Source organism: Chrysochloris asiatica, unplaced genomic scaffold (assembly GCF_000296735.1).
Source record: "Chrysochloris asiatica unplaced genomic scaffold, ChrAsi1.0 scaffold00317, whole genome shotgun sequence".
Lineage (NCBI taxonomy): Eukaryota > Metazoa > Chordata > Mammalia > Afrosoricida > Chrysochloridae > Chrysochloris > Chrysochloris asiatica.
The window spans coordinates 2,333,099-2,349,714 of NW_006408835.1; the positions used below are offsets into that span (position 1 = coordinate 2,333,099).

The window sequence follows — 16,616 nt, forward strand, 5'->3', positions numbered from 1 at the left end:
CAATGGTTCAAACGCACCAGCTACTCCTTGGAAACCCTATACAGGATTGCTAGGGGTCGAGACAGCACCTCTCAACAATCTATTTATTGTAGGGACACAAACTTAATGCTCCAAAATGGCCACATCAAGGTCACATCCAATCATATCTCTTATCCCGTCCCCCTGCTCCTGCTATCTAGAAGAGGTCTCTACTCCAGCTAATATACCCAAACTTCTTGTTGTCCTGGTTTCGTTATGCAGTTGCTAGGAAGGAGCTGACAGTCCCTTTACCCATTGTGCTCCCAGAAACCCCTTTGTTCTCTAGGTGGGGGCAGACAACCCAGCACCTTATGACTCTCCTACCTCTCTTGGTTCCACATACCACGCTTATCTGCTCTGATGCTTGTGAAGCTAGTATACCCCATGATATAAAATGACCCTATCCCCCACCCCTCTTGAAGAAAAACTTCACTATCCAGCCAACCACACTCAGACAGCTGTATTTCGCCCTTTGTAGGTAAATTCTCATGTTGGTAAACCCTCATCTTTATTCTCTTTTTTGTAATAAACTAATGTCTCTCAAAATGAGTCCAGGTAGTGTCTCTGCACCTATATACTCAGAAGGCTTTTCCCTTCTGGGCCTGAGACTTAACACTGTACAGGAGCACTTTTTATTTGTTTATTCGTTATAATACCCTAACTAACCCACTGCTTAGAGTTGATTCTGACTCCTAGTGACCCCATAGTACCATGCTTTTGTTGTTAAGTGCCATCCATTGATCATAGAGACATGTTTAAATATGGTTTGTAATAAATGTATGCACGTATGAATAGAATCCTAGTAACAATACCTTTTGACTTACTCTAATAAATCCAAGAAAGAGTCCAGAGAGGAAAGCATTAGCTTTGCATCCAGAAAAGAGATGCTAAGGTAAAATATGGTGCTGTGGATCAATGAACTGGACTGCAAGGTCGATTCGAACGACAAGGTTGGCGGTTCAAGCTCACCAGTCGCTCTTCGGAAACCCTACACAGTGTTGCTATGAATCAGAACCAATTCGATGGCACTTAGCAACAACAACAAGGCAGGCGAGTAGTGGCCTTGAGCCCAAACAAAGGCTTTCTTGTTTGGGGCATGGAAGTTCACCTTGATGGCATGGTAATTAAAGGCACTGATTTGGCACTGCACTCTGGTTTGAATCCCAGGATTCCCTCAGGACTAGCTGGCTAACACTGGACAAGTTAATTATCCTCTGTGTACTTTATAAAATGAAGTTAATAATTATATCTCATTTATGGGGCTTTTGTAAAGATTGTTTGTTATTGTTGCTAAATGCCATTGAGTCAGTTCCCACTCACAGCCACCCTGTATAGGGTTACTAAGGAGCAGTTTGTGGGTTTGAACTGCTAACCTTGTGGTTTGCATGCCAGTGCTGATCCTACAATGCCACACCAGGAGTCCAGTAAAGATGAATTGCCCACACAAGGAAACCAAGACCCAGGAAGTCCATGAGTCTATCACAACAGTAGAATTCAGTCCCACATTTGTACCCAGGATATATCTTGGTTCTGGATTTGTACCCTCGGAACATTGAGTAATCTTCAAGTAAAATGTGTGTGTTACTAATGTATCTAGTACATTCCCTGATGTATGTTAGGCATTCAATAAATATTTGTTGAATGAATGAATGCCATATAAAAAAAAATCCAAGGATATCATGGTTTGAAAGAAGTCTATACTGAAATAATCAATTTGGAAAATTGTAGAACAGGATTATCACCAGACACAATTATTGTTGCACATCAAATCGTTTATTGAGCGTTTAGTCACATAATGAAAGACAATGTTAAGAGCCACGGGTATAATTTCACATTATGTTATCACAGATTGTCCACAAAGATACTTCAGCAAATGTTTAGCTGCCACCACTAATGACTGCGAGAGCAGGAAAACCTATGCTTTTGTAATTAACAAAAATCACAGCCAAATAATGAAAATAAGCTGCATCTACCTTTAGTATAGATTAACCTTTAGTATAGTAAATGATATGTCTTTGTTGATGAGAGACTGAACAGACAGAATCCCAAGTTTTTGGATAACTTTAAAGACAGAATGCTAAAGTTACATACAGGCTCCATTCCAGGTAAGCAAAATGATACATATCTTCTTCTCATTCAAGTGTTCAGATGTATTTCTTTTCAAATTTTGGTATCTACAATGAAAACAAAAATGCCATGAGTTTATGGCTACATTTAAAATAAAGACTAAGAATTTCATATGCTATTTATTTTAATACAAAGAAAAAATTCATATGATTTTTTTCTGGTAAAACAGAGGCAATGGTGAAACAAAAGCATTTTAACTGAAAACAAAGCTTGGTTTTATTGCAGTTCTAACTTCTGTAATGAAAAAATCCATATCAACTAGACTCTCTGCCTAATTTTCTATTTGAAATATCTCAAAACTATGATCTAACAGATATGATATGATAACTTTAAATGTTGTTTGTAGTTTAGTGCCATAGAGTTGGTTCCAACTCATAGAGACCCTGTATAGGGTTTCCAAGGAGCGGTTGGTAAGTTTGAACTACTGATCTTGTGGTTCAAACTAACCTTGCGGCCTAGTGCTTTATTCCACAGTCACACTAGGACTGCTTAAATAAGCATACACAAAACCAAGATATTAAGACTTTTCTTTGCTTTAATCAACCTTGCCAAAACAGCATATATGCATTATAAATAACCCTTGACTATCATATGTGTTACAGATTGAACTGGCTCCCAAAATGTGTGTTGGAATCCCAATCCCTATATATATTTATCTGTGGTCATAGTCCATTTGGGAATGAGATCATTTCAGTGTAGGGTATGTCCTAACCCTAATCACTTCTGAATTACAGGAGGAGCAGTACAGACACATAGACTGGAGGGGAGGGGGAAGATTCCACATGATGATTGACAAGGAACCAAGAAATGCTGGGAGACAAGATCCTCCCTCAGGGCCAACTGTGAGTGTCTTTCCTTAGAGCCTGGGTCCTAAATTTGGACCTCTAGCCTCCAAAACTGTGAGAAAATAAATTCTTGTTCTTTAAAACTAGCAGCACTAGGAAACTGAGACAATTTATATAATAAAATAAAGAAATATCATGTTTACATTTTTATTTTATTCCAAGTATAATGCCTCCACAAAAAGTGTAACTTCTATCAGAAACAGGCCTTTGTTTTAGATAATTCTTCAAAACTAGTCTCTATATGTATTGTGGACATATAAGAAGGTGCTTCTGATATGATATATCCTTATTATATATGTAAAAATGGTGGTGGTGGTGGTTGTGTGCCATGGAGTTGGTTCTGACTCATAGAGACCCTGCACAGGGTTTCCGAGGCTGTAAATCTTTACGGGAGCAGAAAGCCTTATCTTTCTCCAGCAGAACAGCTGGTAGTTTCGAACTGCTGACTTTGAGATTACCAGCCCAATTAGTAACCACTATGTTACCAGAGCTCTTCATGTACAAAGACGTGTTCAAAAATGAAAATGCAAATTAACAACAAAAGAAAGTAAAACTGTGTGTACTCAGTAAAATAAATTACATAATACACTTAGGTTCTCCCTTCCCATAGCGATGGTGGTGGTTATGTGCCGTTAAGTCAGTTTTTGTTCATAGCGACACTGTATAGAGTTTCCAAGGCTGTAAATCTTTACAGGAGCAGAAAGTCTCATCTTTCTCTTACTACATTCCCATACATAAGGGTTAAACAAAAAGTATTACTACGAAATCATAGAAACCTTAACTAAACAAATACATCCAAAATCTGAAGTTAGCATTTCTCAACATGTTCTCCATCTAGGTTTATATATTTCTGAAGGCAGTGTCTTCATCTCATTAACCCTTCCCTGAAGACTTCTGCACTCTTTGATTTACACCACAGCAAAACAACAGTTTTGGCATTTTCAAGGGATTTAAATACTGAACCAGAAAGAAGTCTGAAATAGACAAGATCAGGGCTGTAGGCTGGATGGGGTGACTGTTCCCAATGAAATGTTCATAGGACAGCCCTTGCTGCTAATGAGCAGATGCATTGTCCTAAAAGAAAAAAAATCCTTGGCATGAGTTTCCTGACCTTTTTCTCACCTATGCAGTTTTCAATTTTCTTAAAACTTCTTTCTAACAAACCCCTGTGATTATCATATACCCTTTTTAGAAAATCTATCAAGATTATCTCTTTGGAATCCTCACACACAAATACACAAAACAAAAAAACAGTCTCCATAAACTTTTGAGCTGACTTCCCTGCCTTGAATTTAACTGGCCTAGACGATCCCCTTGGAAGCTAATGAGTTGTCCTGGTGTGGCACTATAGGATAAGTGACTAGACTGCAAAGTTAGTTTGAACTATGAGGTTGGTGGTTCAAGGTCACCAGCCGCTCCTCCGAAGCCTTACACAGGGTCATTATGAATTGAAACTAACTTGACGACACTTAACAACAACAACTAATGAGAGCAAAACAAATGTGCTATTGAGAGAACTTGTCTGTAGCCATCCATTCATCGCAGAGACATGTTTAAGCACGTTTTGTTTGGAGTAAACCCATGAATGTATGAGTTGGAAACCTAGTAGCAAAAAAATATATCTTTTTACTTATTCTTATATAATGATACAGGGTTGCTGTGAGTCAGAACCGACTCGACGTCACTTAACAACAACACATTATGAAGATAAGTGGACGATGAAAAAACAAAGCAGAAATGAAGGGAGATGACCACAAAGACATAGCCACCACTAGCATCATTGCCCCAGAAATGGAACTAAAAGAAAGGAAAAGGCAGAACCTAAGAAGGTGGATAAACTTTTATCAAATGGTGTTCTTATGATAATCTAAGACTAAGACTTTTAAGGTTATTTTTGCTCTTATACATATAATTTAAATACTCTCCCTTTGCTAAACCCTGTTCATTAAAATCATCTCCTTATAAGTGTAACAGCATGCTGTCTTCCACTTTTATTTAAATGAAACAGGGTAAAGCCCTCACAATTATTAAACACAGCAAACTAAACATTTCATTTCTCTAAACCATTAATAATTTGGTTCTTCCTGAAAGCATATCATCAGTAACATTAAATTTCATTTTTATTGTTTTCATTTATTGAAAGTTTTCCATTTTAATATCTAAGGTTATTATGGTAGGAAGTTACCTCAACAAATCCTGTTTGAAAAGTCTGAGGGAAATTTAAAGAGATGTTGTTGTTAAGTGCTGTCGAGTTGGTTCTGACCCATAGCGACCCTGTATAGGGTTTCCAAGGAGCAGCTGGTGAGCTTGAACCACCAACTTGCGATTCAAACCAACTTTTCAGTCCAGCATGTTAACCCACAGTGCCACACCAGGACTCCAAAGAAAGAGATAGGTGACTGATAAAAAGGAGTTCTAGAGTGGCACTGTAGGATAAGCACTGTTCAAATCCACCAGCTGCATCCTAGAAACCCTATACAGGGTCGCTATGAGTCACAACTGACTTGATGATACTTAACAAAAACAAGAACTGATTTAAAAAAAATTTTTTTTTGTAGAGTTGCTTCCAACTCATGATGACCCCATGTGTGTCTGAGTGTTTCCAGTGGCAGATATTTCCAGAAGTACATCGCCGGACCTTTCTTTGAGACACTCCAAAATTTGCGTTAGCAAAATTAACTGTGTGCACCATCCCCGGACTCCAATATGATTGGTGATGGTGGTGGTGGTTGTATGTTATCAAGTTGTTCTGACTCACAACAACCCTGCATAGGATTTCTGAGGCTGCTAATCTTTACAGGAGGAGAGACACACATCTTTCTTCCCTGGAGTGGTAGGGGGATTCAAACTGCTGACCTTGCGGTTATCAGTCCAACCCACAACCCACGATACCACCAGGGCTTCTTAATATGATTGATTGTTTCATATTAAAGAATAAAAAGTAAAAATCAGTCCCCATTAAAAAAAAAAAATGTTGCAACTAATTATTCCTTCTACTTCTTCAGACTGAACAACTGAATAGGAAATTCAGTCCCTGCAGTATTACCTGGGGGGACTGGGTCAGGAGTGAATCTTCTGCATCTAGACTGGCAAGCAGGCAGAAGCTAGCCAAGGAAAGAAGGCTCACCTGTCTCTGCTGTGTGTTTACTCTTTCTCTGTTTGCAGCAGTTGGGTTGCCAGCTCTTTGATGTGCTTCCAGGCCTGCTGAATGTGGACAGATTCCACAGTGCGAGAGCAGATGGCAAAACGCAACACAAACTTGTCTTTGAGGTGGCATGGAACCAAGTGGATTTTTCTGGCATTGTTGATTTTTTCAAGAAGAGCTTCATTCAGTTTGTTGGACCCCTGATATGATTGAAAGAGAGGACGTGTGCTCAGTTCTCCAGGAATTCAAATATTCAGCTCACAGTGGTAAGGTCAGTGTTGGACAATAGGAAAATGTATCTGTGAAAGAAGTGAAACTTACCATTGGCCTGTCATTCACAATGATTAAACATTCAAGTAAGTAATAGTTGTTGTTGTTAAGTACCGTGGAGTTGGTTCTGACTCATAGTAACCCTGCACAAGGTTTCCGAGGCTACAAATCTTTACGGGAGCAGAAAAATCTCATCTTTCTCCCGCGGAACAGCTGGTAGTTTCTAACTGCGGACCTTGAGGTTAGCAGTCCGATTCATAACCACTACACTACCAGAGCTAGTAACCAACAAAACAAGATGAAGAGCCAAACTAGTCTCTGTAGAGTTCATTCTGATTCATGGTAACCACATGCACTTCAGACTGGAACTGTGTTCCACAGGATTTTCATGGCTGTGACAGTTTGGAGGTTCTCTGGGTTGCACAAACTGTTTGTGTTCCACTTCTAACCTAAAGATTCCATTTTGAGCCTACCCAGTGGTACCATGGAAGAAAAGTCCAGATGATCTGCTTCATAAAGATTATAGCCATGAAAACTTTGTGGAAAGGGGAGAATAATTAATCTTACAGTCCAGGAACAGAGGACCCTAGGACCAGCAAGAGTGGAACGTTGGATCCTAACCAGAGATGGAGGCAGAGGTGATGGCGTGGAGAGATTGGGCAGTTGAGGACTCTAGACTCATGGAAAGGGAAAGGCTGTGTGCTGATGGGCAGGAGGCTGGCTTGCAGAATGTGCTCTTTGGTTGTTTAAATGATTAGATATTCCTGCAAGCTTTTGAGTGCTTTAAAAAAAAAAAAAAAAAAGAGGGAATAGAGGCAAATATTATTAGCCCATGTGGCATGCAGAGGATTGTAATCATTGCAATGAAACAAAATATGATAGATTGAGTGCAAAACCAATGTTCTCCCATGTAAACTATCACTCAGTTCACAATAAAAGCTTTAAAAAACAAACAAACAAACAATAAATCCCTATGGAGCAGTCTGCTCTGAAGCACATGGGGTTGATGTGAGTCAGAACCCGGGAAACTGGTGGACTTTTGGATGTAAATTACAAGGTCTTCTTCCAAGGTATTTCTGGGTGGTTTGGATCCTCCAAACATTCAGGAGCACTTGACAGTCCCCACCACTCAAGAACTCCTAACATGACTGCAAAAGACTAGAAATAAGCAAAAAATGCTACTTCTTGTACTACTGACTTCAGCCTCTCCCCATAAGAAACTTCTTCATGTCTTAATGGGCTGACAAAAGATGACCATTCTATGGTGCATTTTTTTTTTAATGAAGATTCCTGGAGATGTTACCTATAAATTGATGAGCTTAAACAGCAGAACTGGAGTTCCTAATGGCACCAGGAAAGAAGATCTAAATTCTTACTGCAACATACAGCAGAAAGTTCCAACAGCATAAAAAAAAAAAAACGATGCCTAACAGTCAAATATTGCTAGAATCTAGGAAGAATTTCCACTAACTATAAGGCAAGCCTACTAGACTGAACCAGATATGAAATGCATTGAACAGAAAATGAAAAGTCATCTCATCCTGCGTGAGTCCTGCTTTCCACAGTGACCAGCTTGTTGCCCTTTTCTGAGCCTTTGCTCCACTTCTCTGAATCCTCTTCCCCTTCCCTTGCAGTGACCCTTCTATGAGCCAGATGATGAAAGTGGCAGCTAACAGTGGGCATTGTGACTCTCATTGCATGGTGATTGTACTCTTGCTTTGTTTGAGGGTCAAGAAGCAGTAAGGACACGTGGGAAGAGAAGAGACCAGTGTCATCCAGATGAATACCTGATGGACAGCAGACAGCGGTCTTGGACCCATGCAAACCCACCACCCACATAGTGAACTTAGTTGGAATACCACTGGGTGGGACAAAAGGCAATTCAGAAACTGTTGGCATACACCACATCTGGAGAATGTTTTTCCTATTTAAGGGTGATGATAGAGAAAAAGATAATATATTATGAAAACAAAAAAAAAATTATTGGAGAAGATGTAACTTCTACTAAACAGAAGCAGGAAGCCACATAGGGGAAAGAGTCTCAGATTGAACAACAATGACAAAAATAGACTGAGGAAACGCAGACTGAGACTTATGTACCAAGGACAGGCTGAGACAAGGACAGAGCGAAGAGAATGGACATAATTATGTAACAGTAACATTAAATCTGTCTTGTTGTTAAGTCCTGTAGAGTCGGTTCTGACCCATAACGACACTATATAGGGTTTCCAAGGAATGGCTGGTGAATTTGAATCTCCAACCTTGCAGTTCAAACCGACACTGTAGTGAAGTGCTTATCCTACAGCGCCACACTAGGAATTTATGTTAACAAAAGTACATGTTGAAGCAGGTAGTGATCACAGAAAAGCGTGTGAATAGAAGAAAATAAAATAAACAGAAAGATGATAGATATGCAGGCAGAAAACTGAACCAAGATGTGAATGTGGTGGAGCATATGGCAGGTGAAATGACGAAAACTTCTCACAGATTATCAAACATCTGAAGGCAATGAGTAGCTGAGCCTGGGGCCTGAGGACCAATTGGTGTAGCATAGTCTACCACAAAGACAGTGTTCTACATCCTACTTTGGTGAGTAGCGTTTGGGATCTTAAAAGCTCATGAGTGGCTGTCTAAGGTGCAGCTTTTGGTCTCTCCATGTGCAGAAGACAGAAGAGTGATGAGAATTGAAGATGCTTGGAATCAACTAGTCCAATGGACTAATTGAACATCAGTCTCCAAGACTTTGACACCAGAGCTAGATGGTGCCCAGCTATCACTACCAACTGCTCTGAAAGGGATCACATTAGACGGTCCTGGATAGACCGTCCACATAATCTACGGAGCAAAACTGAAAATTATCTAAAAAAAAAAAAAAAAGACCAGGCTTACTGGTCAGAAAGAAACTGGAGAAACCTGAGAATGTGGCCCTTGACCACCCTTCAGATATGGCAAGGAACACACCCCTCTTTTAGTCAAGTAGTAGATAGGTATATAGGGGGAGCAACTTTCAACCAAACAGTAGACAGGTTTATAGGGGGGACAACAACAGTAGTAAGATAGGCTCACTATGAATTATGAAATGGTCAATCATTCAAAATCAAAGGGGTAACACGTGCCTAAGGGCAATGGATGGGGAGGTGGATGGAATGGAAATAGGATCCACACAGAAGAAGTGGATGACCGTTATTCCACTGAGAGGATTGTAGTCATTGAGGTGAAACAAAGTGTATGATTTGTTGAATGAAAAACTGTTGATCTTGTTTGTAAACCTTCACTCAAGTCACAATAAAAAGTTTAAAAAAAAATTTTTTTTAAAGGTCACAACTAGACCAATAAGCAACATCATGATAACTGGAGAAAACATTGAAGTTGCCAAGGAATTCGTTTTACCTGAATCCACAAGGAATGTCCATCAAAACAGCAGTCAAGAAATCAAATGGTTTATTGCATTGGGAAGATCTGCTGATCTCCCTCTCTTGCTGCCCACCCCCCCAACTCTTTAAAATGTTAAACTAAGCAAATGTGTCATTCTGAAGACTAATGTGCCTCTGACCCAAGGCAGAGTACTTTCAATCAGTTCACAGCATGCCAGAACTGAACAACAAATAAAGAAGACCAAAGGAGAATTGACAAAGATATTAAATATATGGAATTCTAGAAGAATGAATAAATTTGTCTTAGAAGAAGTATAGCCAAAATGCTCCTTAGAAGTAAGGATGCAAAGCACTCAGATAGTTCTGACCTGTTAGCAGATCAGTCCCTGAAGAAGGACATCACGTTTGATAAAGTAGATGGTCAGTGAAAAAGAGGAAGACCCTCAATGAGATGGATTGACAACAGCTGCAGCAGCCGTGGGCTCAAAGGACTGGACAGCGTTTCATTCTGCTGTACATAAAGCTACATTGAGTCAGAACTGACTTGAGAACACCTAAAAACAGCAAGATTGTTATTAATTTGTTGTTAAGTTGGTTTCAACCCACAGAGACCCTGTATAGGTTTCCAAGGAGCAGCTGGTGAGCTTGAAATACCGACCTTGTGGTTCAAAACGACTTTGTCATGGAGCGCATTAGCCCATAGCACCAACCAGGATTCCTTGTTTTTTAAAAAAAAACTGCTAAAATTTTTTAATGTCCTAGAGACAGTAAACAAAAACAGCTGGCAGTAAAACAAAAGCAACTGCTTGAAGGCAAATTATTCTAAGTGCAATGCCCACACCAACACTTTTTTTTTTAACAGCACATCCCATATAACCATATACCTTAAGACCCTAAAGCTTTGGGGTCCCCACCCGCCTCCCGTGGGCATCTGGAGCACAGCTGCCCCCTCTGCTTCTCTCTGCACTCTCTCTCATCGCTTCCCTTTGCACCTCCACTTTAAATCCTCCAGAGTATTTTCATCTCCCTCGGCAGCCCTGGTTTTGTTCCCTCCCTTCTGTCAGAACTCAGCTGTGTCTCAGCTGTTTCTGTACTTTTTCATGCAGTTATCTTATTATTGTCTCACAGTTCCGGGAACCAGATGGGGGGGTGGGGGTGGCATCTTGACTCTAAGCAAATTCACCATCCCTTCCCCAACTGACTTCTTTGCTTTGAAAATGGCGTTATTGTGGAAAGGGAGGTTCAAAACAAAACAAAAGAATCTTTTTATTGTAAATTGGTTGAGGGTTTACAAAAGCAGATCAGTTTTCCATTCAACAATTCATATCCATTTTGTTTTATTTCATCGATGGCAGTCCCCACAAAGTAACATCACTTATTCCACTTGGGAAATGGGACATTTTGTTCATTAAAAGCTATTGAAGTCAGAAGAGTAGGCTTTCAGTCAGCTTGATGCACAAGGTAAGTAGATTAAGAAGGGCATGTATGCATAACATATGTCAGAGCTTTCAGGAATCCTGGGCATTCTTCTCTGTACAGACTGCTAATGGGCCAATCCATCTAGGTCACCTAATGCATACTATCAGGCAATAAATAAAAATATACATTATAGACCAGCTCTTATCACACCCCTGTGAGTACACAAATAACCTGGGGGTTTTAGTAAAATGCAGATTCTGTGGGCTTGAGATTTGGATTTCTAATCAGTGTCCAATAATGCTGATCCTGCTAGTCCACAAGGACACTCAGATTCGTCAGACTGTACACACCACAGGCATCTGGAGAATTGCAGTGGCAGAATTGTATGGGATGGAATTGGGGGTGGAAAACAAAAATGGTGAGAATTCTAGGGCAGAAGAACTACATGAACCAGATGTCTAAGGGTTCTGTACAGATGATGTGTGTGGATTATAGAATGGGGGGACCCTGATATCTCGGGAAGGCTGAGAAATGACGCTTTATGCAGTGGCCTCAGGAGCTAGTGTATGTTTTTGAGCATGAAGATAATGAATGTTATTATCTCCTGTTGTCACAGTCAGAGAACATGAAGTAGAAGAAAACTGGCATAAATGTACCTTTAGTCGAAAGCAGACCAGTCCAAGAGTGACTTCGGCACAGATCTCAAAGCAGGGATCCCGGCGGACCAGAGACTCAAACTCGTGAGAGAGCTGGACATGCTTGAAAGAGAAAGAGGGAGATGTATTTGAGTTTCTCATTGCTTAGTGCTCAGAGCATAACCACATAGGACCAATTATACATTTCTAACTCATTTATGTGCTTTCAGCAACTTCCTTCAAATTTCGTCATCCACGCACCAGCTGTCCCCCTCAGAGGTTGAAAAAGAAACTGTTACCAATGAGAAATGGTCAAGTGTTTTCAGAAAAACTGCAACCATAATTTTCTTCACTGAATGGAAATATTTTTATCTTATCAAAACAATCTTTTGTGATTTTAGAATCAACAGTCTAGAATTAAATATGGTAGAAAGGCGACTGCTACTAACCTCTATTTGATACTTTGTGGTGGTGATGATCTTGGTCCTTCATTGTGATGTAATCCTCACAATAATCCCACAAAACAAATGACACCTCTATTATACCCACTTAATATGAACTGCAAGGAGCTCTGGTAGCGTAGTGGTGATGAATCGGGCTGCTTATCTCACGTCAGCAGTTCGAAACTACCAGCTGTTCTATGGGAAAAAGATGAGGTTTTCTGCTCCCATAAACATTTACAGCCTCAGAAAGCCTGTACAGGCTCACTATGATTCGGAACCAACTCCATGGCACGTAACAACAACAACAATATGAACTGCAATGTTGGTGGCTCAAGCTCACCAGATACTTCTCTGAAACCCTACACAGGGTCACTATAGGTCAAAACTGACTCTACAGTATTAACAACAACAACAACAATAGATAAAGAAGCTGAGGCCTATAATGATGATGGCTAGGACTTGGCTGACCTGGGATTCTAATAAAACTACCTGACACCAATGCTGCATACAGACTGCTCAGTATATGAAGTGTTTGACTATGAAGAATAGGATTCAGATCACTTACCCACTGTGTTCTTCTCACTGAATGCAGTACTCTCATTTAACTTCTATATTTTATATAGGAGTCCTGGTGTGGCACTGAGGGTTAATGCGCTGTGGGTTAATGGTCAGTTTGAACTGTAAGGCCAGCAGTTCAAACTCACCAGCAACTCCTCAGAAATCCTGTACATTTTGGCAGCAACAGTGGGCTATCGAATCATAAGAATCTTATTCCCATCTCTTTTCACCAGACTCATCTAGACAAGATGAAAACTATTCAGTGGGGACTCTATCTTCCCCCACATACTCTTAAACTAAACCCCCTCTTGCAGACTTCTTCGGGCCTTTATCACCCTGTCATTTTAGGTAACCAATGTTTAGGTTGCCCTTCCCTAACTAACCTGTATACAAAGGTGATAGGTTTGACACTTGATGTGAAGACTCTTTCCCTTTCAGTTGGTATTTTGAGTTACCACATCCATAAATATAGGTCAAGTTCATCAAATTTTAGCAAATTATACTCATTTCCTTTATCAAAATTTTTTTTTTTTTTTTTTAACTCTTCCTCTAGTCGAGTTCTGATCATCAAGCCATCAAAGCTAGGTCAATGGGTACTATCTGCAAGTCTGGGTGTTCTTGTGTATCTCCCCTCACTTCATACAATCAATTCTTTTTGGTTTGATCTTATTTATTCCGTCCATCTCTTTTTTTTTTTTTTAAGGTTGTAAATGGTTTTGTTTTTTTTTTAATGTTTTATTGTGAATTATGTGATAGTTTACATGGGAGAACATTAGCTTTACTTTCATCCTGTTGTTTATTGGTTACATTGCCATGGTTACAATCCCCTCCATGCATCATCAATCAACCAAAAGGTATACCCTTGCAAGCCTGCCACCCAGTCATCAGCACACAGCCCCTCTCCCTCTCTGGGTCTAGAGTCCCCAGCCACCTCATCTCTCCACATCATCATCTCTGCCTACATTCCCAGAGCCACTGCTTCTCTGGATAGGGTCCCGCACTCCGCTCTTCTCCCATGATGGTCCCAGGGACCTCCGCTCCAGGACTGCTAAGTCAATCACTCCCCTCCTTTTGCTACAAAACATCTACCTTTACATTTCCAACCCTCACAGTCAGTTCTGATAGCAATTATTCACTATTGTACCACATGAATGCTATCCCCATCTCCTTTCATCAGTCCCGCCCAGACAGATTGGATACTACTCATTGGAGATTATACCTTCCTCCGTGGCCTCTGGATCTAGACTCCCTCTTGAAAGCTTGTAAGCCAGTCACTTCTTGCCTTTGTAGCCATCCCATTTTGGGTAGCCAGTGTCCAAGTTGCCCATCCCTGTCTACCTTGTGTATGAAGGGGGTGGGAATGATCCTCTCTGTAAAGGTTTGTTCCCTCTTTTGAACTACTGCATCCATAGGTGTAGGTCAAGTTCATCAAATTTTATCAGATTACTCTTTTTTTCCTCTTCTTTCTTCTTCTAGTTGAGCTCTGTTCATCCAGCCATTGAAGCCAGATGGGTATTATTTGCAAGTGTGGGTGTTCTTGTGCATATGCCCTCTCTTCTTATCAGCTGGACGCTTCACTCTCCACTCTAGTCCTCTGTGGCTATGTCACTGACTCTGGGCCCACGAGTCCCCAGGTCTTGCCATACTGTTGGCCAACCAGGTTTCCACAAGTGTTCACAGGAGTCTATTGAATATTGTAGGGCTTAACTTGCAGCGTCATTGCTGTTTTTCCCTCACTTTCTTTATCGGTGACAAATGTGGTCACCAATCCAAGTGCATGTCTGCTCATATATTCCCATTGAGTCTTAGTCCTAGCAAGGGGTTTGCTCTGAGGTGACCCAACTGCTTGCCTTGATGTCTCCTGGGTGAACAACTTGCTTGTTTTTTGTAGTAATCAGTTTGACTGCCTTTGTTGTTTTGTATATTTCCTGTTGATCTTTCTTTCAAGAAGCATCTTCCATTCTTCTAACCGCTCCAGACTGGTCTGCTGTCCTTTCAAGTGGAAATTTCCCATCACAAAAGATTCTTGATGTGGTTCAGGATTCTACCTATGATCTTATGTAATGCAGAGGCTTCACAGGAAGCCTCCTTCACTGGGCAAGTTCTAGACCCATTTTAGGTATTCCAATCAGTTAAAGGCAGAAGATGGACTTACAAGCTTTCTATGATGATATTTCTGGCTATTCCTTTCTCTCCCCCCAAGTGTCTATTTTATAATGGTATGCCAGGGAAACCAAGATTCAAAAGACAGCCAAGCATCTTTATATTATTTCCACCCATTTGCCCATTCCAACCACGTCTCAATTCCTGTGTCCCAGAGCCCTGTTTTTCCAAAGTTGTGCATACATTATTATTTACTTCTGTCCCACTTAGCCCATGCAAACCTGCCTAATTATTTTCCCCTTCTGCTTTGTTCTTCCATTCCCCTCCTCCTTCTTGTGTATTGCCCCCTTCCCTAGCACCTAAGCTATCCTGTGTCTATTCCCTACCCTGTGCTCCACCTTCCCCTCCCTCCCTTCCCTCACCCCAACCCCCAAATCTCAGTAACCAGCAAAGAACCGCACCTCTCCCCTCCCCCTGCATTAGTATGGGTTCTGTTTCTTAGTCTTTTGCAATAGTGGTCCTATGCAGAATTTCTCCTTTTGTGACTGACTAATTTCACTCAACATAATGTCCTCAAGGTACATCCATGTGTTATGTGGCAGCTTACATCTTCCTTATTGTTCTTCAAGGTAGCATACAGCCTTGTCAACCTTATACAGGGGCTCTGTGAGTCAGAAACAACTCAATGGCACACCATCACCATCACAACCATCAGAGAATTGTGGTAACTCTGTATGATAAGAACTGGACTGTGAACAAGGTTGGCAATTTGAACCCTCCAGCCCCTCTGTGGGAGAAACATGAGGCTTTCTGTTCCTGTAAAGATGTACAATGTCAGAAATCCTATACAGGGTCACTGTGAATTGGAATCCACTCTATGGCAAATAACAATAAATCCCTTGATAAATGAGTGGTTTATAGTTGAATCACTAGAGGGCGCCAAAGACTTTGGAGCTTCTAAGTGAGCAACCAAAGTTGGTTTCTGGAAAATTGGAGTCAGAAACTACAGGATGGCAAAAGGCTTGGATTTTTGTTGTTGTCGATGCTATTTTGTTTTGTTTTACTCCCATATTGTTGTTTGCTGCTAAGTACCATCAAGTCAGTTCCAACTTATAGTAACCTGTATAGGGTTTCCAAGGAGCAGCTGGTGGCTTTGAACTGCCTATCTTGTAGTTAGCAGTACAGTGCTGGTCCTACTGGACCAAACCAGGACTCCTTCTCTCTCATAGTGAGGCAGAATTGGAATACACTCTAGACATGGTGTTGTTTATGGCTTTAGTGGCTGGTGCATACATTTGAATACTAGTAGCCTTAATTGGTCTTTCTTGTTTGTTGTTGTTAAGTGGTATGGAGTCAATTCTGACCCATGACTACCATGTATAGGGTTTCTGAGGAGTAATTGATGGGTTTGAACTGCTGTGGTTAGCAGTCCAGTGCTTATCCTACAGTGCTACACCAAGACTCTGGCCTTTCTTGTAGGTATATGGATATAATTCTAGCACAGATAATGGACTTCAAGACAGATTTTGAAATGTTCTTTTTGATCAATTTGATTTTGAAAATGTTTTCTCTTGAATTTGTCATTCCCAACATAGTAAACCATATGATTGTCAGATTCAAAATGGCCAATACCAGTCCATTTCAGCTCACTAATGCCTAGGTTATTAATCTTTATATGT

The 16,616-nt window shown here is 40.6% G+C and overlaps 1 protein-coding gene across 5 annotated transcripts in view; it reads right to left on the bottom strand.

Moving 5' to 3' along the window:
- Positions 1-6,134: 6,134 nt before the first annotated feature.
- The window catches only part of DDC (dopa decarboxylase (aromatic L-amino acid decarboxylase)), a 112,732-nt gene continuing 102,250 nt past the window's right edge, over positions 6,135-16,616 (bottom strand). For all 5 annotated transcript variants that reach the window (XM_006875284.1, XM_006875282.1, XM_006875285.1 and 2 more), the window contains 2 exons: positions 11,855-11,956; positions 6,135-6,335 (listed from right to left, as the gene is read on the bottom strand). In XM_006875284.1, coding sequence (XP_006875346.1) covers positions 6,135-6,335; positions 11,855-11,956 — 303 coding nt within the window. The remainder of the gene's footprint in view (positions 6,336-11,854; positions 11,957-16,616) is intronic.